The 26804-nt window shown below is 46.4% G+C and overlaps 1 protein-coding gene across 1 annotated transcript; it reads left to right on the top strand.

Moving 5' to 3' along the window:
- The first annotated feature begins 7 nt into the window (after window positions 1-7).
- On the top strand, window positions 8-22361 carry LOC144149523 (uncharacterized). Its single transcript, XM_077681140.1, has 8 exons — window positions 8-1496; window positions 2101-2184; window positions 6532-6717; window positions 10796-10936; window positions 12718-12829; window positions 17628-17679; window positions 17919-17964; window positions 19858-22361. The coding sequence occupies exons 1-8, from the start codon at window positions 452-454 to the stop codon at window positions 20496-20498; spliced, it is 2307 nt and encodes a 768-aa protein (XP_077537266.1). The 5' UTR covers window positions 8-451; the 3' UTR covers window positions 20499-22361.
- The last annotated feature ends 4443 nt before the right edge of the window (window positions 22362-26804 follow it).

Here is a 26804-nt window from a genome sequence, read left to right as displayed (position 1 = left end):
GAAAGCGGGAAGTGAGGGAAAGGCGGAAAGGCTTGGACGAGGCGTGACGAGGCATCATGGAGGCATAGAGTTTCATGCATGGTGGAAATGGCTTGGAGGGAAGGGCGAAGGATTCAAATCCAACGAATAACACAAAAACCGCGTTGCCACGAGGTAGTTTGGCGCGCAGATGGCTTGACGTAGGACGAACAACTGGTTCTAGCAGCGTTTGTACAGACGTCGTTATTTCAGGTTCCTTCCTGTTGGAATGCCTTTTGCAACTTGGCACTAATGCATTGCGGAATATCGGAAAATCGACACTTGCATAGAAGTCCTGCCGCCGAGTTCAAGCAACTGCTGCACTTCGAGTGCGTTAAGAGCACAGAAAGCGACGGTGCAATTGCTGCGACGCAGTAGGTACAAAATCAACAGCCGTGGGTTTAACTCATTGATTTGTGCAACTTGCAGCACGATGATTTCTGGCGAATGCGCAACGTCTGTGGAGGGGCAAGGCATTGAAGGACACTATCGTCGGTCTGCCTGCAGTGTTGGTGACCAGGATGACCTTCGCAGCGCGAGAGAAGCCGAAAGGGAACGCTTCAAGCAGTCGTCTCCGAAGTTTGAAACCATCCACGAAATGGCCCTGAGGTTTGTCACGTGCTTTAAAACGCTGCACACCGAGCGTGAGTGCGTAGCCGGCGTCTACGTCTGCGTCGTTTGTCGATCCGCCTTGACGACCCTCGTCGGTATTCGGGCGGCCATAACGAAAGACCCACAGGGCCGACGTGCCATTCTCAACAACGACACTTTCATGAAATTGCTAGTCAAGCTCTGCAGCCTGAACTCGCTTGGTGGTCCCAATATTTGCACTGTCAGTGGGCAAGACGTCAAACACTTCTACGAAAGACGCGTGTATCGCAGCTTCAAGGGCACAGTACGTGTGCTGGAAGACCAACACAGTGAAATATGCTGGGAGCGCTTCCTTGGTAAAGCTGCAAAGAAAATAAGAACACTGACCTACGCAGTCAGCTTCCAAAATGCCAGGATACCTGGTGGTAGCTCGTGCGTGTGGCACACGAGAGAATACAAGCACTCATCAAATGACGAGCTCTTGAACACCCCGATAGCTGCACCACAGAAGGCCACCCTGTTCCCCGTGTCGGATGTCAGCTCACTAGATGTTTCTGGGGTCATCGATGCTCAGCACTTGTGGGTCTACAACAGCTCTCAAGCAAGAGAGGACGCCATTCATCTGAGCAGCCTGTTGATGGAATCTCACCAAGCCCTCCTGAAATGCCCATCTCAAGAAAGTCGTCCCAGTGTTGGGGACATAGCGGGACTGCTGACATCCAGCGAATGCCTGCAGAGAGTGCTGGTGCTTGAAGTAACTGAAAACATGGCCGTTGTGTGGTCCATGGACAGAGGCAACTTTTACAGGGTTAACTGGAGCAGTCTGATTGGCCTACTGCCTTCGTTCAAACAACTGCCGCCGGCAGTTAGCCTTGGCAGGGTACAAGGCAAGTCTTGCTTTGTTCAGATCTCTCCTATGAGATGGATAAAAAAATGTGGTGCCTCACCCGTGTCAAGTGAGCACACTAGCTCAGAGTGTGCTGGCTTTTGGCTGCTGTACTTTACTGTACTCAGTTTAGCAGTGTGTTTCAGCAATTGCTCAGACATTTGACAGTAAGGTTTTGGGTGTTTTGAACTTTTGGTGTCTCTATGAGTGTATCAAACTTGCAAGGCAGTAGTTTCGCTGTAAAAACCAGCTCCAAAGGTAATGACAACTTTTGTTATTGCCACACTGCAGCTGTTCCATTTTTATTTAGCTTGGAAGATGTGACTAGGATTACTAATCGTTGCTCTTTCAAAGAAAGCAAACTGCGGGGGATCAGGCTGAAAAAGAATTTGTTGGTTGGATTGCAGTGACAGTTTTTTTAATTATTTAATTTGCGCCTTGAAGATGCATATTTCGCAGAAATAAGAGTATTGTTCATAATTTACTGTTTGGAGTTGTCCCCCATCTAATGTGCTCACTGTGCTTGTATATTCTAGTGTGCTATGCAAATCTTGTGCTAGAGTGAGACTGTAGGTTGGATGCATATGTTCATCTTTGCTTTGCAGACGTGAGTGCCGCGCCATTTCTGAAGCTTCTGAGAGAATGTGTCCGAGTATTCCGAACGGTCACTCACCACAACAGCCAGGAAGGTAAGCGTAACCCCTTGTGTGCACCAAGCAATTTTACGTCACTGCAATGTCTCTCCTCTAACTCGAACGCAGTGAACTTAAAGGCCAAGTGCACTCGAATTTCACCTCAACCAAATTTATTTTTAATGTGTAGTAAGTACCACCAAATCAGCTGGGACACGAGTGATAGCCCCGTGAAACGCCTCACTAATAACTCGGGAGCGTTTAAACAAGCTCCGCCGCAGACCACGCTGCACCTGCTGGCGGATCGCGTAAATAGCCATGACGCACGCGCCTGTGATGCTCCTGCCGTCCGGGGCTTCTTCCCCTGTCCAGCCACGCAACTGGCGAACCGGTCGAGCTCTGCTGCGCACGCTTCACCCATTTGCTGCCCCGTGCGCACGTAGAGCTTGTGCGCAGGCTTGCTCCCGAGCGGCTGACCGTGCAACCGCTCGCGGGACGGCTGCAGCCTCACTTCAATGGCCGCGCTCTTCTTGATTTCGGCTTCAAAATCGCCGATTTTTGCTGACCACTCGTGGTGTCCACACGCGCATTTCAGCTGTTGTATTTTGCATCTTGCTTTCTTTTTCAGCAGACTATATGGAAATAGTGTTTTCAAGAGGTTGAAATTTTGAGTGCAGTTGGCCTTTAACTGAAGAGACATTAAGTTTAACTTGTTCTAACTTAAACCTAGTACCACGGTACTTAATCTACGAGTCCAAAAGATTGTTATGGCTTTGTTTACCAGCAGCTGACACGCCCTCCGTGGCCTAACCCACCAGGTGGTTTCTACACAAGTTGTCAGCACTTGAGTGGTAGCAAAAAGTCAACAGTACTCTGAAACTATTGTCAGAGTATGAAACTACCTAATGTCCCACACGCTTTCACCACATTCTGTGCCAGGACATGGCCTCCACGATCAGTGTCTGGCAGCTTAGCGGGTATGGGAATTGTGGAAATGGTCCCATTTGTCGCCTAGAAATGCAAGTTGACAATTTCTCCTGCGTGAGCCAAGAGATGGCAGCATTAGCCAAAGGCTGCCAGAGGCGTAAACCCTCTGTCTATCCAACAGGTGCCAGCTATCAAGCAGTTTGATATCTGGCTGCTTGAGCTCTGTAAAGGGAGTTTTAGTATGCATTAATTACTTCGTGTCTTGCAACAGCCGGAAAGATTTAATGTGACCTGAAGATTCAAAACTACATGTAGCAGGAAAATGTTGGGTCATGTTCTTTGTCTCTGGATGCTGTGAAGGCAGTACCGCAACTCATGCTCATCGTAAGAATAAGTGTTATAAAAGCACTTAAAATTTTAGACCCATATTGGTACATAAACTCAGAACTATATGCACAGAAATGCGTGTAAAATGTATGTCTGAGTGTGTGTATGTCTCAGTGTAGGGCATTGGCCTCCAGACACCTGCAGTTGTTACAAACGTAGAACAATCTAATTGTGTGTGTGGCACGTCAACACATGCCACACACTTTTATTGTCTTTTGTGTTCAATATTTCATGCTGCAACAGCAACTTCCATGAAGCTGAAAAAGTGCACGCTGCACAGCTGTTAAAAAGACCTTTTGCTTGAAAGATTGTTTTTTTTTTTAATAATGCTATTGAGTGCTTTAAAGGTAAAGAAAATGCCCCACTAACTAGTCTGGGGGAATACATTGAAGGCTATTCTAAAGCTTTTGTTGAAGCTATTTATCATTAAATAAGTGTTAGTGGGATGAGAAAGCTCCTGTCTATTGATTCCAACGGCTGGTCAGAATGCCTCGGCCTACGGTGCGTTCTGGCCACAGTACAGGCATTGTGGGGAAAGTGAAATCTGATGAGAATTGAGCAGGAAAATGAGTGTGCAAAGGAGAGTGACGCTACTTCCAAAAATAACAACTTTACTATTCATTAGGCAGGGTGCCTACCATCCATTGGTTCTGCATGCCTTGGTGCGGCAATGAATTCTGACATACCCCTTTTTGCAGTTACACGCTCTCTGGCCAAATAGGACGACCGCACCAGTGGCACGCCACTGGTAGTTGATTGCAGCGACAGTGGCCAGGAAGTGGCGCATTTTGCAGCTTTGGCCAAGAAAAATTAGTGTCCAGCTAAGGAGAGGCATGCAGTAACAAAAATAATAAAGTGCTATTAAAAGGCCAATTCTCGAGTGGCCCTACTTTGGATTCGGGAGGGCGACCCGTGCTCCCTCCTGGTGTGGGCTGTGCGGGACAAGGTGGCACGGCTGGCTCAGCGGGGAGCTCGCATGCGGCTGCAGTGGGTGCCAGGCCACAGAGGGCAGACAAACTGGCCGTTGACGCCCCCGAGCTGCCCCCTTCGCCCACGGCAGCCCAGGCAGCTGCAGATGACGACCGCCTGCTGATCCAGCGGCATGTACGGGCCCAGCACCCTGACCCGAGGTTGGCCGCTGGAAAGGCCCCACCACCCATGCAGGCCACACAGATTTCCCGACAGCAACGCCCGGCTGTCCTGCACCTCCGCGTGGGGTGTGTGTGGACGGCCGAGCGAAAACACCGCCTGGAGCTCGTCCATGACCCGTCGTGCCAGCACTGCCAGCGGCTGTCCAGACCCTGCCGCATCTGGTCCTGGAGTGCCCCGAGTTTGTGGCAGGGAGGACCTAACTGTTGGCCTCCTTCGGGGGATGGGCTCTGCCCCTCGAAGAGTTTCTGTGGCCGCCAGGCAGTGCCAGAGAGCGGGACGGAGTCCATGAGGCCCTGGGGTCCTACCTGGACGCCTCAGGACTCCTCCCAGCTCTCCGCTTTCTCCCCAGCTAAACTGAACTGTGGCCGTTCTTTTTGTGTGTGTGTGTGGGGGGGGGGCTTTTTTTTTTTCCTTTGTGTTTTACCGTTTAGCTTGTATATATTGTACGTATATGCCCTGTTAGACGTGTATATATGTGTCCTATCCTCTCTGTCCTCCCTTTCCTGTACAACTGTGTTCCCCATTCCCACCACACCAGCAGGCGTTCCGGTGTCCACCGTTAGGTGAGACAAACTACGCCTGCTGGTGGTCTTTCCTTTCCTTGTTAACAATAAATTCATTCATTCATTCATTAAAAGGTTCCCCTGCCCTTCAGAACTTTGCAGTTGAAAAAATAATAAAGTTCATTCTGGCAAAAATGATTAACACAACAGATGTGGAATGAACCTGACTCAGTAACATGAATGTCCCGCTGAACGGATTGGAATGCATCGCTACAGGTATCATTCATATGGATCACTGGCTCAGGAAAACATCATCAAAGCTTTAAATAGTTCATTTCATTAGTTTGAGCGCCTGCTTTCAAAGCAGAACTATGACTTAAGTTGGTACGCATGTAACATATTCTGCTTCATGGTTCCTACCAACTGATAAGTGAAACGTAGATGGTCTGAGTGTGTCATAAAGGGTCCAGAAGGAGTGGGTGGTGTACCCAAGGTGCAAGGGCTGTGAATTTTGTGATGGCAAGTGCTTGCGTGCTGTGATCACTTCATCACGTGTAAGGGATCATTCGGTGCCTCGTCTGGGTCGACAACTTGCGTACACACTGTCACGATGGACTTGGCTAGCCTAGGATTGGCAGCAATAGCCACATTACTAATATTAGGTGAAGTGGCCACTCTATCTGCGAGCACTAGCTTTAGATTAATGGAGCTTGACATTCTTTTCCCAAATCTGAATTAAAAAGTATTGAGCCAAAAAAGAAGCCACTAAAGTTGCAGCGTTGCACTGGTTTGCTTTTTTTTTTTCTAACTTGAAAGGGAAGCACATAGAACATCAGTGGTGGGGTTAGGTAAAGGCTATTTGCACACATCTGTAGGGATTATGGCTGTTTTGTATGTCCAGGTGCTGACTTGCCTCAGACAATGGCAAGTGCACCCTACAGTACATGTTACTTAACAGTTTTATTACTTTTATTGAAGCAGTGGGTTTTATGGAAAGACCCTAATTACACTGAAAGTTCCACATTACTGGTGGTTGTGTTCACTGGCATTGCATGCATTCATAGAATACATGACAGAATCTTACTGGCTGTATTTCAGGTTTTGGTGGTGGGATTTCATTGCATACTTTGATAGAATGTTTTATCGTAGTGCATACCATGGCACACTACTGTGTGCCAGCTGCGTCGGCAGAGTTTTTAAGAATGTGCACGGTCAATGCCTTGCAGGGATAATTGTGGTGGTAGGTAAGGGTGCACGGCACGCCAATGCACCTGTGTTGCGCACAACCATGCCCCAATTCCACTTGCAAAGCAGCATCAGGACTAGGAAAAGAGGCTTCATTTAGGGTCGAGAGTGTCACAGCTTTTGATAATTCTCTAGACCCGTGCATTTCACTTAGAGGCCGAATGTAAAGGGGGAGGTGGTTTTCTTGCAGGTTCCTTCCACGTCTTCATGGTGACCAAGCTGGCACACCTGGGAGCTGTGGAGGTTCTTGCGGACCTTCTCCACTGCCCAGACTATGAGACGAGGATGGTCACAATCCAGTGCCTGGCACAGTTGTGCAGCCGGCAGAGAGGCCGTCAGGTAGTCTCGGACTCTGGCTGTGTCAGTAAAGCACTTGGTAAGCAAGCCTGTATATGATGTGTCGTTTTTTTTTTTTTTTTTTTTTTTTTTTTTTTTGTGACATTAGTGGCCACTCCAAATGCATGCCCTGGCACTGGACATTTATAGTGGCTCAATTTGACCTTATTGCACTCATTAACGAGGCCGTGCCATGACCTTTTTATTTGCAAATAATGACAAGTTAGCAAACTGTCTAAAATTGAAGAGAGGGAGGGAGATCGATGCCAACCACTCTTCACATGGCATGACAAGTGGGTATGAAGTTTTGAGAGAGAGTGTGCGTGCGTGCGTGCGTGTGTGTGTGTGTGTGTGTGTGTGTGTGTGTGTGTGTGTGTGTGTGTGTCGGATGTTGACAAACGTGGTACAGTGAAGTTTGACTTGTTGAGAACCTTGAGTTTATGTGAATGTGATAGGGTAAAGGGGCTGTTGGGTTAACCTGAGTTTTTTGTGGCTCTTGGATTGTGGTTTTTAAGCAGTTAATAGCTTCGTGTTTATTTTATTTTTTATTTTTTTATTTATTTATTTTTTTCCCAGCCATTGTTTGCATTGCAAGCGGTGCTGTGTATAATTTTCTGTTGTCAGCGGGTGTAGGCCTGGCCAGCCAGTGGAAACACCTGGATGTTTACTCAACTTAGCTCGTGCATTTTTGCACTGCCTTACATTTTTCCATGGCCACACCGAGCAGAGTCAGTACAGGACAGGCTGTTGTGTGACCTACTATGTCGTTTGAACGCTTGGGGTGCTGTTTTGTGAGTCGAAAAAGATGCACGTTTGTGTGGCAGGTCACCTAATATGGCCAGCTGTGTGGCCAGGACTGTGGCGTGTTCTAATATGATGGCAGTGTGGGCATTATTGTATTGCTTGTTGTACGTGTGACTTTTTTCAGGGGGGGGTGGAGCATATGGCAGTAGTTTTAATTTGGAAGCTGTGGCTGGCATCTGCAAGTAATGTGTAGCGTACAGTCCTGTTTGTTGTAGCAATTTTGTCTGTGTAGTTAAGGGGCCCACTGATCTATATGACTATGCCCAAGGTTGATTTGTACAATTTTCATTGGGATGTTTCCAGTAGGCCAACCTGTGTGCTACTAAAGTCGCGTGTGGCATGAATGGCCTGGCCTTGCAGAGTATACGAACGCGAACTTGATAGTGGCAGGATAAAACAGTACAGGAGCAGTATCATAGGCAGACTTGCCAACTAGATTTCCAAAGTGCACTTACAAAGCATGTAGTGACTGAATAAGGTATGTTGACATAGGGAGCAGTGCAAATGGTTCCGGATACGGTAAAGGTGTACATGGTTCTCAGGAGGTTTATTCTGTGTAGGAGGTGCACAACTTAGTTACTTTAATTTGGGTATGAATTTTTTGGGGGTTGCTTGTGCAGTTTTATTGAGCTGGTATGTGACAATGATTTTTTTTCTTTTTGTGTCGTGCTTGTTTCAATTTGTTGTGATAAGTTTTCTGCTAAGTGTTGTGGGTATTAGATAATTTTTAGGTTTTAATGGGGTTTGCAGGTCGGAAGAGATTTTCTTTGCATAATTGTAGACTGTGTTTCATGATGCATGTGTGTACCATCTCCCCCCTTTGTGCATGGAATCCTCTAGCATTTATCGATCCCTTTATGTCGTCTGCATGTTCGATTCCCGGCCGCGGCAGCCGATTTTCTGATGGAGGCGAAAAGCAAAAACGCCCGTGTGCTCGAGATTTCGGCGCACGTTAAAGATCCCCAGGTGGTCAAAATTAATCCGGAGCCCTCCACTACGGCGCGCCTCATCGCCTGCGTTGCGTCGGTGCGTTCAACCCTATACAGTCTAGTCCACTTTTAACAATATCCAAGTGCCAAAGAAATCCCATCGTTATAACCGATGATTGTTATATGCGGGTTGCGAAATAAAAAGACGGAACAGAGCTCAAAACATTTTATTCGCATGCCAGCAAGGTCGTACTACTACTAATTTGTGGAATAGAAGCCGCAGTCGGCCACCTTTGTTTGCCGTGTGTGAAGCTAGCGCAAATCTTTTCCAAGAGCATCCATTGGTGCTTCATCTAGCGGTGGTAAATGTCCTTGGTGGAAACAAATTCCCCGAGGGACTGTGTCACGCATTGGGCCTCCTATGAAGACATTACCTGAGTAGGCTGCACAATTGCGTCGTTAGAGCCATCACTGTTGCACTTTTGGTGCAGAATATAACCGGATTCAATAGTTATATCCGATATCGTGGCACTGGAGCATTGTAATAAGCGGTTTATTTTACCATAGAGACAGCACAAAAGTTGACGGTGCTATAGCTGTTCATCGTTATATTCGATATATTGTTATAAACGGTATTGTTATAAGTGGACTCGACTGTACAGTCAATCAATGTCATCTGCACTGAGTGTACAGTTAAGCTGGTATCACGATTAATTGTTATTGTTGTAGGTGAGCCATATTGCTAGGTTGAAGAGTGCTGGAGGTGGTGGGATTGGCATTTGGGTTTGTGCGGTGTGGTTGTGTAGAAATTCAACGTCTGTATTTGGTTGCTAATAGTTTGTTGAGCATTGCTCCATGTGTAATGTCATCTAATGCTGTGTGTAGATCCAGTGCCAATGTGACAGTCAGTTGCATTGTGCCGGGGTGGTCGGTGATTTCTAGCAGGGAGCCTTCAGAGGTGTTGTTGCAGAATCACCAAAGACTTTTTACCCCATTACATGTTAAACTGAGAAAGGGGCTTTCGCTACTGTACATGGTATGGCCTAGTGAACTTCACTATGCTGCACTTGTACAGCTGCACAGTTGAGTTCAGCATGCTGCGGGGAGCCCAAGCAGTAAAGTTGGGGAAGGATACCTTTGCTCAAACTGGCTGGGACATCCTGGAGCATTCTAAAAGGTTTCACGCTGCTGTAGACATTGCTTGCTGGGGCATGAGTGCATCATTTGGAATTACTCCAATGAAATGGGCATGGCGCTTCTGTGGACACAGTTGTTGCTGGGGGATATCCACATGTCGCTGGTGATATCCACATGTTCACGCTGGGACACATGCACATTTCCTTAGACAGAATTGGATTGTATTTAGTAGCATGTGATAGTGTTGCGTAGAAATTGGAAGCTAAGATCAGTTTAAGCCACGTGTGCTATCATGACTGGTATGCATTTTACACAATTGACTCGCACAATTTGTCCAAAATTTTTCGTTTAAATTTGTGTCCTACTGCGTTATGGCCTATTGCCGGTTAACCGCTAAATTCAAGCACCAGTAAATTACCAGAGTCAGTCTTCATTAATGTCCTGGCATTGTACATTAAAGACACAATCAGAGCACCTTTCATCTTAAGTGCTAAGTGTTCCATCTCAAGGGAACCAGTGTCGTTCATCAAATTGGACATTCAGAACGAGGTTATAGAATTTGCGGAAATCATGCGAGTTTTACAGCAGAGGTCTCTAAATGAATCCTTTTGTGTTTCCTTTGTGACCCCATCATGTGAAGACAAAAGGGCATTGTGGCAAAACCAAACCTGCGCGAGGCACACTGTGTGGGGCTGGCAATGCACCGCGTGCCTCATGCAGTTTTTAATTGGTGCAGCTATGCCCAGTGGTGTCAGTGCTGGTGCAACCTGCATGTACATCCATATAAAATAGTGCTGGTCAAGAAGAGTCCACCTGGGGTAACCACAAGGACGATGCCAGGTCATTGGGCCAAAAAATGGCCATTACGTTCGAGGGCGCTAGTGCAGAACTGCGAGTGAGTGATGGTGCAACAGAAAGTAGCGTCTATAACATCGTGACCAGAAGGGAAGTCGGTTCCAGTTGCAAGGTCAAATTCCGTCCTTGTGGCATCATTGCTCATCGTAATTAATGCCAGGGCAGTTCAGCAAAGCAGCAGGGAGTGCCGGACTGGTGGATCCTGCCACTAAGGAGAGGTGATAAAAGGGACTTCAGTTGCCGCCCTTTGTCAATGCTATCTCGGTTAAGATGCACTGTGTTTATGTCTCTTGAAAACACTTCATCCACAGCAACATGGTGTTACGGGAGCATTTCTGGCATTGCACTGTGTGGGCTGGGGCCCGCTGGTCATAACGCTTCTCTTGTTCCCAGGGCGCCTGAAAAGGCTTCTTGGCCGGTACCAGGATAACTGCTTTGCCATGGTTGGAGAAGAAAAACTGCGTCTGGTAGACCTCGTGCAAGCCGTATTCTTTCGGAATGAAGAACTTATGCTCGAGTACGCCGACTCTGACAGTAAGCACTGTGTTCTGTTCTTTACTTGGTGTTATATTCCTATTTTATTTCTACAGGCATGCTATCTTTTGTGCTTTATTGTGCGTGTTGCTAGAAATTAACGAATTGTTTTATTTTATTACCAGCGAAACCATTCAGTAATACTTCGCAGAATTTCATTATTAGCATCTGTTATCTTGTAAGCTGCCCATTTGTAATCACCTGGAAATGGGTACCAGTAGACTGAGCATCGGGCAAAATGTTTCATTGAAGTTTGTACAGACAGTGCATCAAGGTATAACGATGAACCTCAATGTAATGAAATTGTGCATGCAGGTGAGAGTTTCAGCAAATCATGTTAATGGTTTTCCGCTTAAATGGAACTAAGGTTGTGTGATAAAAAGACTCATCACTTAGCAAGATTTTTTTTAAAAGTAATGAGAAAAAAATATTTTCAGATAAATGACACCGCATTTTCCTAACAGCTTTTACCCTATTTACTGCTAGCTACAGCAACAGTTTATGAATGAATAATACTCCAGGAGTGTGAAAACGAATATCACCACTTCATACACTTTTCAGAAAAACGGAAGCCATACGAGAGAGAAATTCCAACCTGAGATATTTTTGTCTGAGCATGCAGTTCATGGTCAAACACCAGTTAAAAGAGCTACAAAGCGCTTCATCCTTCTGTTAAAACGAAACTTATTTAGTCTTTAGTGTTGCTTTAAAGGGACCATGGGGACAACATACCATACAACTTCGCTTTATTTGAAAGGTTGGACAGCTCATGCGTCGCTACAATTTCATTGTGTGAGAAACGCTGCTGTCATCACTGAGACATTAGTGTTAAAAGGGTTGCACATCAAATTACCTAGTTACCATCCCATTATGTGATGTGGCAAAAGCCCTATGATCTTACTTGGGTTAGCAGCAAGAAAAGGAAGGGGAGTTGATACCATAAATTTTTATAATAATATTGATAGTTATGAAGTTTACCGCACCAACGCTGCACAGGTGATGAGGGCGCGCCATAGTGGAGGGCTCTGGATTAATTTTGACCACCTGGGGATCATTAATGGGCGCCGAAATCTTTAACACATGGGCATTTTCGTTTTTCGCCTCCATTAGAAAAGCAGCAGCCGCGACTGGGAATCGAACCCGTATCCTTGAGCCCAGCAGCACAACGCCTTAGCCAATGAGCCACCGCAGCGGGTGTTTCTAATAATATCTTCGAAAACTTGCATAGTATTTGTATTTGTAGTTTCTTCATGCACTAGTGTAGCGGTATTCACACGAGAGCAAGATCCACCACCAAGGTCACGCCCTTCAACTATGACCGTATAGATCCACTCGAAAATGAGGAACCATTTGCTTGGCCAGTACAAATCATATGATGGGGGAGGATACAGTGGCATATTCCTTTGCTGGTTACGGCAAAATGTCCTCGGGCTCTCAGCACCCAGGGCAGCTGCAACTGAATTGTGTTGTCACTGCATCATCTTTCTCCTCCCATTTGTTTGTCCACCATTTTGTGTGGCTTAGCGTGAAGGCTGCTTCAACTTGTTTGCCCACTGCGATATCTCTGCTGTCCCATATTAGAGGTGTCAGGGCAAGCACGGATCAAGTGTGTGCCATTCCACAGCCTCCTGTAGTCGCGTTCTTGTCCCTAAGAAAAAGTACTATGTCATGTAAATACCACTTCACATATCCCCCTCAGCGCCCCCCCCCCCCCCCCCCCCCCCTCTTTTTGCATTGCTTATAACCTGCAATGGTGCTAGTGGTGTTTCACTTTATTCCAGTCCTTCAAGTCCTCCACAGGGTCCAGAAAAGCTCATCGCCAGGCTGCAGCCTCTACCAGGCAACTGAATACTGCCTGCACACAATTCTGGGACCTGCTTTCAAGGAGTGCAGGTTTGTGCGTTACTGATGAGAAAGCAAAGTAGTGTGAAGAATACTATAGCATGCCCTTGCAATTCATGAAGGAAAGTGTTGTGTTGGGAGCAGACAGTGCCAGTAAGGAAATGCCGCTTTTTGCAGTGGGGACCATTTTCCTGAGTAGATCGATTTCGTAAAGATTGAGCAACCATCAAAGGGCCCTAGCAGTCTTTTTCAGCAGTCGTACTGGTGTTCTAACTGGCAGCTTGACGGCCTCCAGCTCGTGCTTGTTGCAGCAGGTGCTGCTTTCCCCTCCCCATATTCTAAACCTTGCATTCCCAGCTGCTAGCACTGGATCTGGACACTTTTGGCAGTTGCGGCTCTTTTGTGATCCACTTAATAAATGCATGGCAGCTGAAAGTGACTACAAAAGGAGGGTTGCAAGCTGGACTAGTTGGAAAGACATTCTTGGATAAAACAAGCGCGAACTCGAAGACGAAGGAAGTGTACCACAAGGACCAGCGGCTGTCCTTGTGGTACACTTCCTTCGTCTTCGTCTGAGTTCAGGCTGGTTTTATCCAAGAGTGACTACTGAAGCTGGCTAGGAAGGTCCATCGAGCGCTAGAGTACATACTTCTTTTTTAATAAGTTTTTTCGCGGGAAGGGGGGGGGGGGGGGGCTCAGGTCACCTAAACGCAGAAGTTTGGTCTGTCTGTCTCTGTCACTTGATTCAGCTGCCTGGTTAACCCCTTAAGTGCTTTATTTTTTTTTAGAATTTCCCGACCAAAAGTGCCTATTTTTTTTATTGCTGGTTTCGAATCTGATTGTACTAAAAAGTAGCTAGTCGATGTTGAAAAAATATTTGTACCCATCAGGTAATCAAATCAACACAATAAAGTTTATTTCTGAAGAATACATCGAAAACCAACTACCTGCTGCTAACAAAATTAAAAACTTTATAAATAGGACAGTTGCAGATGCCACATCTTTCTTCACTTGTGTAGGCTAAGCACCTTTGCAATAGCAGGAGTGCAAGGAATACCCACATCTCTTCCTTTGTCACTGGTACCCATTTTTTGAGGCGGGAGTGATCACTGAGAGGAAAGCATTTCAACTTTTCAGCCGCTTTGCGATTGGTTTCGTCTACCACAAATGATATAAGTTCATCGTCCAGAAAGTGCTGAATATATTCCATAATGTCACCCGGCGATGACAGTATGAAAGTCTTGCCTGGAATGGCCAAGAATGGAAAGCGATGAGGCTTCACAGGAGGATTGTCCACATAAAGCAGGATCCACTCGCGAGCACTCGCGATGTTCGCTTCCCCGCTGTCTTCGTCATCACCGGAGGAGCTGCTCAATTCACCGTCATCGCTGTCTTCACTTCCAGAGACAAGATAAACATCTGTATCCGAATCAGCATCACTTGAAGAAGATGACGAAAATGACAAGCTTTTTTTTCTAGTTGACGGGCCAGCTATGTATGGGTCGGCGCCACCGCACGCCATCTTTTCATAAAAAAAGCGCGCCTTGCCGCAGGAGAAAACTAACTCGTCGAGTAAATGCTGCCATCTAGTGGATGGCACGCAATCTACGCCGCAGACGGGCGCTTCTCGTCCTGAACAGTATAGGGCAGTACCTATTCCGCTAAGACGAGCTCTGCTCGTCCAAAGCAGTTTGGTGACAGTTTGGGCAGGACGAGCTCTGCTCGTCCAAAGCACTTAAGGGGTTAAAGTGAAAGAATGCTTGTTTGTAGACAGAGCCTGTGCCGGCCAGCGCTGTCTATAGCCCGCCAGCCTTGCTTGGGCGAGATACGGCTGGCGTGGTCGAGCAAATTGAGAGGCGAAAAAGCAAGGGTGAAACTGCCAAGGCTAAGCGAAACGAACGATAGTACAGGGTGGAGACACCCTTTGAACAGTCCCGTGCTGTCGCTATTGGGTCAAAGTGCTCAACACATAGGTGTTTTCGTTCCCCAATAGACCCAGCAATGCGAAGTGGGTAAGATGACTCAGACGTCACGAGTGAACCGTGTTGCGGCGAACATTATGACACGGTCTTGCTCCAGTGACTTTCTGCGGCGGCCAGTGAGTTACCCAAAATGGCGGTGCCAATGTTTACGTGTCTCCGCCCTCGCGGCAGACGCGCATGATTCGAGGCACCCTAGCAAAAAAGGAGCAGAGTGACAATGCAGCTTTGAAAGCCACTGATAAGCAGAGAGCAGAGATAGAGGGAGAGAGAGCGTTGTGAAAGGAAGAAACTTGGATCAAGCGGGTGGGGAAAGGGGGGTGTTCGGTCATCACCGCGGAATTGCGTGGTATGTGTTCTCACATTCGTCGGGGGTCAATGGGAGCTTCGAATTCGCGGTCTGCCAGCCACCTAAACTTTGACTTCTCGCGGTTGGCATGTTGGCGTACTGCTGTCGCGTGGGGCCGTCGCGGGTTAAAACTCCCGCTCACGAGTACCCGCCTGATTGCTTGTGTCTGTTAATTAAGTTTTCTGGCCCGCCTGCGGACTTTTGCAGGTCAAGCAGCGTAAAACGGGGCTTCAGAATAAAGAATGGTCGGGACGAGGCGGCGAGGCGGTGTAAAATATGGGGAAAATGCCGGTTTATCTGCGCCTGGGTCCGTCGTATGTTAAGGACTGCGTGCACCAGAGCATCATTTCATCGGGGTTTTTAATGCATTGTTTCTATGGGGAGTTTGCCGGGACCACGGTGATCCATCGTAAGAAGCGGGTCGTCTCAAGTCCGGGGGATATATCAGCGAAGTTCTACTGTAGTATGATTACAATGGAATGTCAAGCAACAATTCGTGTCTGTGAGGTAAGGAAATAGGACGAGATTTCCAGAGTGCTTTGAAAAGGATGCCAGGAGTCCTTCCCCAAATGCTGGGAATGAAGCTGTGCCCTGTGAATGCGGGGTTCCCGCGGCAACCTGGCCCGGCTCTTGGGTCTAGGCTACAGTGCTGCACGTGGCAATTGACTGGGAAAAGTGGTGTAGGGCATACGGGAAAGCAGACCAGGAAACTGGGGTGCCAGCCTCCGTCATCTCGTTTGAAAGCAGGAATTGCATAGAGCGTCTCTCTGAGCCTTCTGTGGTCATACCGGCCATGGGATAAGGGGTGGCAGGGAGCCCCAGGAAATTCCCTCAACTCTGAAAACTGCTTTGGGGAGTTACCGATCGGCCCACAGGTTAGTGTCAAAGTGCATTGACTATGTGAGTGACAAACATAGGGAGTTTCCACAGCCATTATTAAGTAGGAAGAGGACTGGTATAATTGTGGGGACTCCTTAGGGCATTAGTGGCACTCAAGCCAGAACAAAATGACAAAAGACAAGAGGCCCAACTGTTGTTATTGCTGACACTACCAACCAAGTTTGAACAAGTTTGCTAGTAGGCACACAGACTTGCAACGATAACAAAAAAAAGACATGCAATGTTGAATAGCCAAAATGAAAACGAATGAAATAATGAAGATGCTAAAAATGAGGCTGAGGCATGTTGCATTTGTCCTCTCTCTTTCAATGAAAGACTTTCTCTATGCAGGCTGATTACCTGTTCAACCACTTGTTGGGCTTAGGTTCACATCACTGGTTGCTTAAAGTCTACACACTGATGTTAGTAATGTAAAATAAAACTGTGCGTTGTGGTTTATGGACCGTTGTACTGGCGGCTTGCTGCCTGCAGCTGCAGTCTCTGGCATTTTTCTTGCTTGCATCCAGAGCTGACGCTCTGTGCAACAACATCCGTTGTTTGCAGCCTGTAGCATCACATTGGCTTGAGACCTGACTATGTGTGCTGTGGGCAGTGTCTATAGTAGAACGAGTGCAAAAATACAGGTGAAGGCATGCAAAGTACTGTTGTGTATCTTCATGCTGCAGCCCCGTTCCTGCGTACTGCCACTCGGTTCGCGTGAACTCCACGGGCGCCCTGACGCCAGCCGCGTCTTGTGTTACACCCCCCTCTCCCACTTCCCGCTGGCACCCTTGGGTCTCTGCCAGTTTTATGTTCCTCCTTCTCTCTCTCCTCTTGAGACCCACTCGCTCACAAGCTTACAACGTGTACGGTACGCTTAGTTCCAATTAACAATTTTGCCTTGGCATCCAGCTTGCAGACACCTCAGTACAACGGCGACAACCCCATTGGTTTGTTTTCTGTTCCTTGGCTCGGCTCTTCTCCTTGTCCCCCCCCCCCCTTTTTTTTCCCAGAATGGACATTTACCAAATAGTCCAGCAGTTCATTCTGCTTCTATATTACTAAGTAGACCGTGCGTGAAACTGTATAGAAGGGCAGAGATGCTGAGGCCAACTGCTGGACAAAAACTGAAATTTGGCCGTGATTGATTCATGTGCTGTATGCTCTCGGGAAAACCTGCTAGACTACAAAAAATTATTTGTACATTAACAAGATTTTCAAATTGTTTGTATATTTAAAAATAATCTGTCTTAATTTGTTTATATAAAAATTGTATTATTTGGCACATCCTAAACAATTGAGGTTGTTTTTTTATCACAAAGATTGTTAACTTAAGACCTAATATCAGCAGTTGTGATTCATGCCTGTTGCATTGCATTGTGGGCAAACAGCTTGGTGCAATGATCTGGGGTGTATGGCATACTCTGATTTGACTTGTTTTTCACTTTTTATTTATTTATTTATTTATTTATTCTGATCTTAGGGCCGTGCTGCCTGAAAGGGCCAACCATCTGCTTGCACATTGGCTCCCATTCTATCTCGTATGCAATTCTGTTTTGTATAGCAATGCACAGCCCTTAGGGCACATGCACTGTGCTTGTTAAGTTCTTACCCCCCATTTTTGTCTTATTTTATTTTCCAGGCCTTCTGCACAAGTTAAACTTGCTGCTATGACACCTGAACAGCTCAAACAAGTATGCTTTTTTTTTGTTACATGAGAATGTTCCACAAGAATTGTTTCTTCATTTGTTATGGATTTATTAAACCAACTTGTGAATGTCTCCTGTATGTAAACTGGCTCCAAAGAGCATTCATAAACCCTGTAGTGAAGCTTGCATTACGAGATGTAAGGCTGAGGATAACAAGGCTTCCAGTTGGCATTTTTAGAATCTGTGCACATTGATTTGAAGTTAATTGGTTGTTCGCATTTCAGCTAAAGCATTCAAATGGCACAAGCAACATGGCAGAGTGCAGCAGTGGTAAGTTTATAATTGGCATTTCCTCAATCATTGGGGTGTATGTAAATAAAGCAGTGCATTGTTGGCTGTATAGCAAACCATGATATAACAAACCCAACAGGACACGGAAAAAAAAAGTTACATGCGATTGGTTAAGAGTGATTCATGGCCAATCGTTTAGAGTGATTGGTCGTAAAAACAGTAACAGTAGCACAGGAAACCAACTAAACCAACTTGGGAGCTCTTACAATGTATATGTAGGCAGATTAGCATTACCGACTATCAATAAGACGTCATTTTTAAGCACAGCAGGCAGTGAGGCATTGATGCACAAAAAAGAAAAAGATAAAGTGGGTGCAGGTTTTGATTAACCTAGGACTCGAGAATTTTCGTGAAACGTTTGTGCGCAAACATTGGCAGTGCTGTTGCCTGGTCCACGCAGTCAAGGGGTCAATAAAACTAGAGTGAGAAATGTACGCGATCTGTGGTACAAGCTATATATGCAACCACCAGCAAGGGCCACAGCTGGATACACTGGAAGTACGTGGGAACCTGTAATGACTTTGCGGCACTTATCATGTGCGCCTCTTCTGCTGTCTGTTGCTGTCGCTGTGTTTGTGATGAAACCTGCGAAAAGTATACGTTTAGCCCATGGAATAGCCTTCGAATTATTGATTTTCATCACCAGCAGAAAATTAGTTTGTGATAATCGGAACCCTTGTAACCGCACTTTGGATAAGCCCGTTGGAAACGTGCATAATTTCAGTCGCGACCACGAAGATATTTGAAAAAATTTAATTCAGTTTGGTTCACTGGATAACTCGGGCAGTGGCGTGGAATTTAGCAGTCTCCAAGATTACTCAGTATATGAGTTCTCACTGCTGTGCGTGATTGGACAGTCTGCAGGGAGGTTACTGCAAAACTGCTTTCAGTTTCGAGTGTAAAAGCTTTTGTTCGTTAAGTCACATTTCAGCAAATGCCTAATAACTTAGCTCCAACCTTTTGTTATGATTGCCAGGCTAAGTCCTAGATCAGTGGTTGCTTACCAGATGTGTTTCTGGACCCTTTGTGAACTGGTGGTAAGTGGGATGAGGACCCACCACGGAATGTTGGCACAAGACTAATATTCCAAGGAATTTGCTCACCCTGGTGTTGTCCATAGGTGAGGTGCTTTGTGCGTTGCACATTTCACTTTTGTGCGGCATGCAAAGTCTAACTCAATGCTTGCCGTGCAGAAAAAGAAGGTACATGCATGCAGCAGAACTATCTTTTTGCATCAATGGCAGAGTTTTGCTGGGGGAAAATGACAAGGAGGGCTTTATGTACCCTGAAGCTGCCTTTCTGGATTAACCCATTTGTGAACCATTGTCCTAGGTGTGTGTATCCACGCAGTCAAGGCTTGGTTAGAACATTCAATTAATTTGTGGTCTTCTCAACGGTCAGCCTAAAACCAGACAGTAGTTTTGTTTTAACAGACTGACTTTTGAGCCTAACACTTATTTTGCAGCCACATGATATCAACACCTCTTCTGCCACCGGATGTGCAAATTCGCAAAGATCTGGGAAGGCTGGGCATGCTAACGGAACATTGTTCTTACCTTGCAGATAATCTTCTTTCAAGAGAAAGAGTAATCTGCTGTCAGTAGAGGTAATGAGTAGAGGTAATGAGCAGTTTTAACTACTGATTAAAAAAAAAATTTTTTTTTCACTCAGTTGATATTTGATGTGGTATACAAGTGCACACAACTGTTTCTTGCATTGTTGTTTGCACCCTTTCAGGATGCACCCTGTTGGTGTCATCGTACTGCAAATAAATGACCATAAACGGGCAAAAAGACTGATGCGGGTTGCTGCTCTAGCTGTATTGCGGCAGCAAGTTTGTCCCAAGTCCCGTATTTGGCCACCATTGCGCAGGAGCTGGGGACCTGCAGCACTCAGCGGCTGCGCAGGGCCAAGATGGCCGGGTGGCGATTGGTGGCCGTTTCTACCTGCGCGACACGGTGGTGCCCATTGCCCTGGACAACAGGCACGAGCTGCGGCCCCTGAGCAACATGCGGCTGGCCTCGGCCAGCACGCTGGCCAAGCTGGCCTGCTCCTTCCTCAACACATGGAGGCCCTGCACCGTCTTCTACGGCATCAGCCGCGAGGGCCGCGTGCACGGCGTGCGGCTCAACCAGCGCGAGCGCGATGCTCTGCGCCAGGGTGTCGACACGACCGTGAGCGGCCTCAGGCCACGCCTGCCACCCACCCTCTTCTCCGTCGAGTTTGTCCCCGTGCTGCGCACCGTCACGGAGGTGCGCGAGAGCGCCTCTCGCTTTGTGGTGGAGGTGCACGTGCGTGGCGCACCGCACACGGTGTACACCACCCTGGATGGGGACTGCTACCTGCGCTCGGGCGGCCAGTCGTACCTGGCCACCACCTTCGACGTGCGCGCCTGGGTGGCCCAGCAGGAAGAGGCACGCTTCCTGCTGGCAGCTGGAGGAGACGCCTCGCGGCCCCTACCCACCCATGTGCATCCACCCTCGTCCCGCTCCTGGGACAAGGTCGTCTACTGAGTGGGTGAGCTAGCACAGCGAATAACGGAGGAGGAGGAGGAGGAGGGGCCTTGCTACGCTCACCTGATGGGGCGTTCCGACTGCCTGTTCCGTCTTTTAGCATTCCATTTATTTACTCCAGCTTTTTACCTCTGTGGCATCCCTGTGTCTGCACCGCCATGCAATGTTTAGAAATGTGATGTTGAGCATTCATTTATGACCTTGAAACTTGTGTCCTGTGAGCAGTTCTGTGTATTCTTTGTAGGCACTTGATGTTTGAGAGTATTAGCACATGCTTTTTCCCTTGTGTTCGTTGTGATAATGTACCTTATAACATGTACCTTGTGATGTTGACAGATGGGCATATATGAAAGCGTGAAAGTTCCAACATTTTTTCCCCAAAGCTAAAGGTCCTTTATAGTACCGTTAGTGTGTGTGCATGTGTGTGCTGTATTGCAAATTTCACTTACGTCTTTTGCGAGTCACATAGCCTTTCTGAAATTTGCCTTGTAGAAGAACTTGTTCTATCACATCGAATCACAAATCCAGTCATATATACAAGCTCCATAATTGCATTTAATTTCTACTGTGCACAGTATTATGTATTCTCGTGACATCCTGACAAGCTTTTGTTGCATTGATGCTGCTGCTAACTTTTTGTGGCACAAGTCCGGCTTGCTGGTCATTACAGCCTCAAGTTAATCACAACTTGTGCCAGTACCAAATGCTTAAGAAACATTTTTACAAGGCAGAGTTAAACTGCAATAAATTCACACAAGTATGTGAATGAACATCAGCTAAGTACACTTCCTGCAATAAAAATTTCATCACTTCAACTTTCTGTAGAGCGGAGTGTATTTGCAGTTAATTTTAAGCTTGTGTACGAACTCTTGTAATATAAGTTACTGTGCCCAGCATATGTGGGGTGTTATGTATGTGCGTGCAAAGTAGACAAGATCATATTTTGTGGTTAGCCAGAAAGCAGTTTGGTCAGGTGAGTTCATTTGGGCAGAATAGAGAAACAACGCGCACACTACAGGTCAGCAGGTGTCACATCTTGGCTCCTGTCTGCCCGCTTCCATCTGAGCGCGTTTTTCTGACATTTTCAGCGTGCATTAGCTGGCTTGCCTTAGCTTTCTTTGACCGTCCGTCCAGGCAGTGTGAGGATTCCCACTTTCTTTTTGTCTGTCAGTCCGAGTACGTCTCTTCCACCATGCTTGTCAAGGTCTGGACCACTGAAGTCATTACAGTCACTATCATGAGTGGTAAATGTTTCAGTGTAAGCTGAGTATGTGTCATTGTCAATTCTAAACCCATTAATCGCTACCATTATTGCTATATTTCACTTCGTGTGCCTTGCAAGAGTGTGATAATTACAAACTGCCACAAGGTAGTCCTCATATGGCCTTGACAAACACAATTTTTTTGTTCCTTGCAATGCCACAACTTTGGTGTCCAGTATTTTTAGACTGACTGAAATAACTTTTTTTTTTCCCCTGATGGGACCAGACACAATGTGCGAAATCTAACGTCTTATTTGACATGCCATCTCTATTTAGCCTAGTCGACAGCGAACAATGTGTCGGAGTAGTGATGTCCGGCATTTTTGTCTGGCACGTGTACTCCAGAAATTGTGCAGCAATATTTCACCTCTGGTCAAAGCATTCAGTTTGAAGCATGCCATATTTGTGTTTTCCCATGTACACGACGACTCCCAAATACTAAACCACAACTGTGGTAGGAGCAAAGGAGCTCTCAACCATATCTAGCCAAAGCATATACCACTCAATATGTTATACCCCTACCTGCACAGTGGGTATTTTGTGTACCACTGTTTACACTGTGGTAATTGAAAATTTGATTAAAAATGTTTTTTGTACTGTTTGGAATCAAAATCATTCTTGTGCTCAATTGTGTACCAAGTGTGCCAGATCTGGCCTTACATAGATCAAACAAAAGAAGACATTGTGTATTTGAGCACCTTTTCCTTTGGCAGTTAGTACAGTGAAGGATTTGCCCAAACAATTTCATGTTGTTGCATGCTGCGCCAAAGGATAGCATTTGCAGCTGCGGTGCTCGTCTTGACTGGCACCTATGCCCGAGACCAGACAAGGCATATGTGAATGCACAAGTTCTGGCTGGCTACTGAAGTGATTTTAATGAACTTTGTGGCAGGCAAGGTATGAACCTCGGCAGCATAATTAAAAAAAAAAATTAACGCATCAACAATACTAAAATCTCAAAAACTTCCAACTTCAATCTTTTTAACATTGTAGCATGTGAACCACGATAGCTTTAGTTTCTCTTATTTCCCCTACCAATACATTTGACTTCTTTTTTTTTTTATCAAGTTTATTGTGCTCAAACCACATTTTGCACATCATGCATCCGAACATCTCTTAGAGCATTGCGTGTTTCAACACGTTTGGTGCAGACGACTTTCCACTGCTTCCTAATTGTGCTCCGCCATAAAAGTGAAAGGACTGAAAATTTAAAAAACTGCCCCAAGCAGCTGCATTTATTGTGGGTGTAGGAAAAAGAATTGTTTAGTTATCTGGAATTCTGATGTTTCCCAACCATTTGTGCCACATCTTAGGAGAATTCCTTCATTTTTTTTTTATTTCTTTTTATTGCGGACTGTTTTAGGACACATTCTTTTTGTTAGAATTCACCCAATACTTTAGGGCCCCAGAAAGATAGGGTAATGTGTACAAGGGAACATCCGTTATATTTTAACTGTATGGATATGATTCTCATCCTATAAAGGATAAAGCCATAACAACCTGTTGAAAATTTAGCCTTGGATAATAGGTCTGAAAGATTTAAATCCAGAAATTGTAATAGCATACTTCAAAATTCAGGGAAGCTTGCACTCGCACATGACTTGAATGGCGAAGCTGTTACAGGTAAGCATTGCTGGACGCATACTAGTGGAGTTTCACGGTGATTGTTTATTTGCACATTTGCGGTGCTAGTAATCGTCGTCATATGCACCGAAGAGGTCGTTGTCTTCATCGCGCGAGCGGTGAATAATGCAAAGTCATCTTGAGCATTGTAGATTTCCACCTTCACCAGCTCTTCGTCACCGACTCGAGGCACTGGTGACGGGACCTGCAAGTCGTCTCGGGAGGGATTGACACAGTCGTAGCCATGTCTCCAATCAGCCATAATGGCTTCTAGAGAATGAAGTGACCTCTCCCAAGAAGGGTGTCTTTTCATCTTTAGCAGTAACGATGGAGGGTTTTTTTTTTTTTTTTAAGTAAAGCACTGCACGAGCCGGCGACTGGGTGGTCGCGAGGCACGCGCTCACGAGCGCTGGGCATTTCCTCTCTCCATAGAGTGCTCTCTCTCTCTGTGCGTGCGTGCGTGCATGCGCTAAAGCCAATGCACATGCCAAGGACGCCTGGCGGTCTCCGCGAGGCACACCCTCACGAGCGCTGGGCATTTTCTTGGTATTTTTTCCTGCAATGGTGAACTTAGGGCTAGTAACAACGGCTCCGCTGTTTATTTCAGCTAAAATTGAGGAGCATATTACAAGAAGAAATGGGCCTTTTCTGAAAACTTTTTTAAGCAAGTCACTCATTTGCTTGCCTGAAAGTCACATTTTATTTAGTTTGCTTAACGCCAAAATCAGTCATTTGCACTGACCTGCGCATTTATCAAAAATCACAAAACAATTTTCACCTATAGGCCCTGAGCTCTTAAAATGCGCTGAAGTTTGCCTCCTGAGCAGCAGCACATCCTGGTGGCTGGTGCTGTCATTAGCTGTCAGTACAACCAGCATTTGTACAAGCACTTGTCATCGCAGTCTTTCATTAAGTTCAAGGAATGTGAATATCCTGTCCTATGTAATAACAGGGACCATTACCAAGAGTCAAGCCACCGCTGCATTCGAATGTGAAGTGTCCATAGTAACATCGGAACGAAGCAGGTGGCAAAATTGCACTGCAACCCCCCCCCCCCCTCATTTATTTTAAGGCAAAAGCCTTAGAGGGACACTGAAGACAACCAGGAAGTTGATTTCAAACGAAGGTCTGACCTTCCCACGGTCATTTTACCATTGATTCAATGCTGCAAGGTGCCTTAATTGGTGAGAAATCACTAATCAAACAACACATTTCCATTCCTCATTTCCCTCGCAGCAATTCTATAATGTAAACAGCAGCTGCTGCAGCCGCTGTTTGCATCACGATAAACTGGAAGCAAGCGAGGCAGCGATGAATAACGAAAATTCTCAAAAATAAAGAATTCTAGTTGAGTAGACGGATGTGGTAGCAGTCTGGTTTACTTGTGTACGTTGGTATTTGCATAGCTAAAAATGGGTCTAGATGTAACCGTGAATTCCCGTTGCTGGCCAGTATTCTAGCTAGTGATGGCATTGATCGGCATTGATTTGTACGACTTCTACTTTTCATGTAAGCAGTCGCAGGCCCCACTGAGAGTGAAGCGAAGCTGTCAAGGGACCCTGCAACACTCTTTGTGCAGTGCAAGTAAACCTGCGCAGCGTTTAGATTACACTGCCAGGAATACCCGATCCAAATATCACACGTGCACGTGAAGCGGTAAGCACGCAAATCGCTGTGAAAGACACGGAAAAACCAACCGCACTCTCTTCAATTCTCGTCATTATGCACCCCTGGCACGGCCTAAACGACGTCATTTGGGCCATGGCTGTCCTATTGGCTGCCGCTGGTCAACTTCACGGCTTATTTCTCGCATTTCCTGTGACGATCCGCCGTCGTCGGCGCTGTGTACCAACCTCTTCTATGCCTGAACCTGTACGCATATTTGTGGTGTTTCTTTTGTGTTTTGAGCGCGTGCGGAGTTTGAGTGACGAACTCAATGCTCCCCTTCCAATGAGGCCACTCGACAACGAACGTTTATTGCTTCAAAAACGCCCGACCAGCTTGAGCGCGCGCTTGCGAGCAGGCAGCCATGCCTGCTTTTTTGTGTCACCAGACCGGAAATAGACCCCTCCACGTTGCGAAGAAAACAAGAAAACTCCCCGGCATGTGATATATCGAAGGGCGCCGAAAAAAACGCCGTAAGTCGCACCCCTCTCCGGGAGAGAGCGCGCAGCTTTCGCCGCGTTGTCCGCCGTCAAGTTGAGAGGGAATAATTATGCGCGATTTTTCATCGCGCGTAGCTTCGGTGATAGTGAACGGATTTTCATAATTCTCGCGGGAGGAGATTGCTGGGGCAATAGACTTTACCCCAAAATACATTCCGAGTAGTCGATAAGTGTTGCAGAGTCCCTTTAAACTTAGCCCCACCTGATAAAGTGTGCCGTCCCTACATGGCAATTTTTTGGCATGCTGGCTCCCATTGTCGCCTGCTGCGATGGGCAGGTCGCTCGATAAATCCGGTCGTGGTCATAGGTTCTATGCACGCAATGACCTAGTGGCTCGCACGACCATTGCCTTTTTTTCATATTTATAGAGCCCATTTGAGTGATGTTTGTGTTAAAAGTGGTGGCAGTGTTATTCTAACGAGGCAATCAACCAAGCTTGCAATTTTGTCTGCATGGCCCCTTTAAAAAGGCTGCTTTGCACCGATAACAATGATACCAATTGTGTCACAAACTTCAAATAATTTACATAGTAAAGAAAACACATGAAGCATTTCTGGCGGTCTCTAGGTCAGAGAATCTTGTTTGCACGATTGGCAGCCACCGACCAAAGCTGCCGCCAACAAACATGACTGGGCGATTGCAGTGTAACCTGTGGTTCCGTTTTATTGCATCACTTGAATGCTAATGTGCAGTTCACTCACTGAAACCAAGTTTTTAGTGCTGGCCCATATTGTGCCACTTCTACCCATGACATGCCATTGTATCACGAAATCGGGCAGTTTTTCAACGTTTCTTGGGTTTTCTTTCGTGGGTGAAATGGTGCCGAGCGAGTTACCAAAGGCTAGTTCTTTCAAACTGAACAAAGTTGTAGTTTGTCCTCGCGGCCCCCTTAAGTTTCGCCGGGCTTTCACCGTCAAAGCACGTAAGCCAAGTTACGTGCCTCGAGGAATTTTTTTCCCAGGCTGCTTTTTTCTGTGCACTTTGTGCGTCTTTGCTCTTGTTTTCTATCCACAGGAAATGGCACGGTAAAGAGCAGGAGGTAATGAGGCAAGAGCAAGCACATCAACGTTGGTTGGTAGGAAGTTTCAGCCCTTTACATTTGCGTCAGTCTCAGTTAGTCAGTCCCCATCATTGATGCGTGTTGTCTTTCACGACACGAGATTGGCCAAGAAGTTGGGTGTGTTGTCGTCACTGCCGTGTTTGTCGGCACGGGATTGTGCAAGGAGCATGATCATCATCAAGGCCAGGTTTAAAGG

The sequence above is a fragment of the Haemaphysalis longicornis genome, unplaced genomic scaffold (assembly GCF_048455015.1).
Source record: "Haemaphysalis longicornis isolate Haplotype H1 unplaced genomic scaffold, Haemaphysalis longicornis Haplotype H1 scaffold_1, whole genome shotgun sequence".
Taxonomy (NCBI): domain Eukaryota; kingdom Metazoa; phylum Arthropoda; class Arachnida; order Ixodida; family Ixodidae; genus Haemaphysalis; species Haemaphysalis longicornis.
Note: the sequence above shows the minus strand (reverse complement) of the source record. Positions and strands in the feature narration are given on the sequence as shown.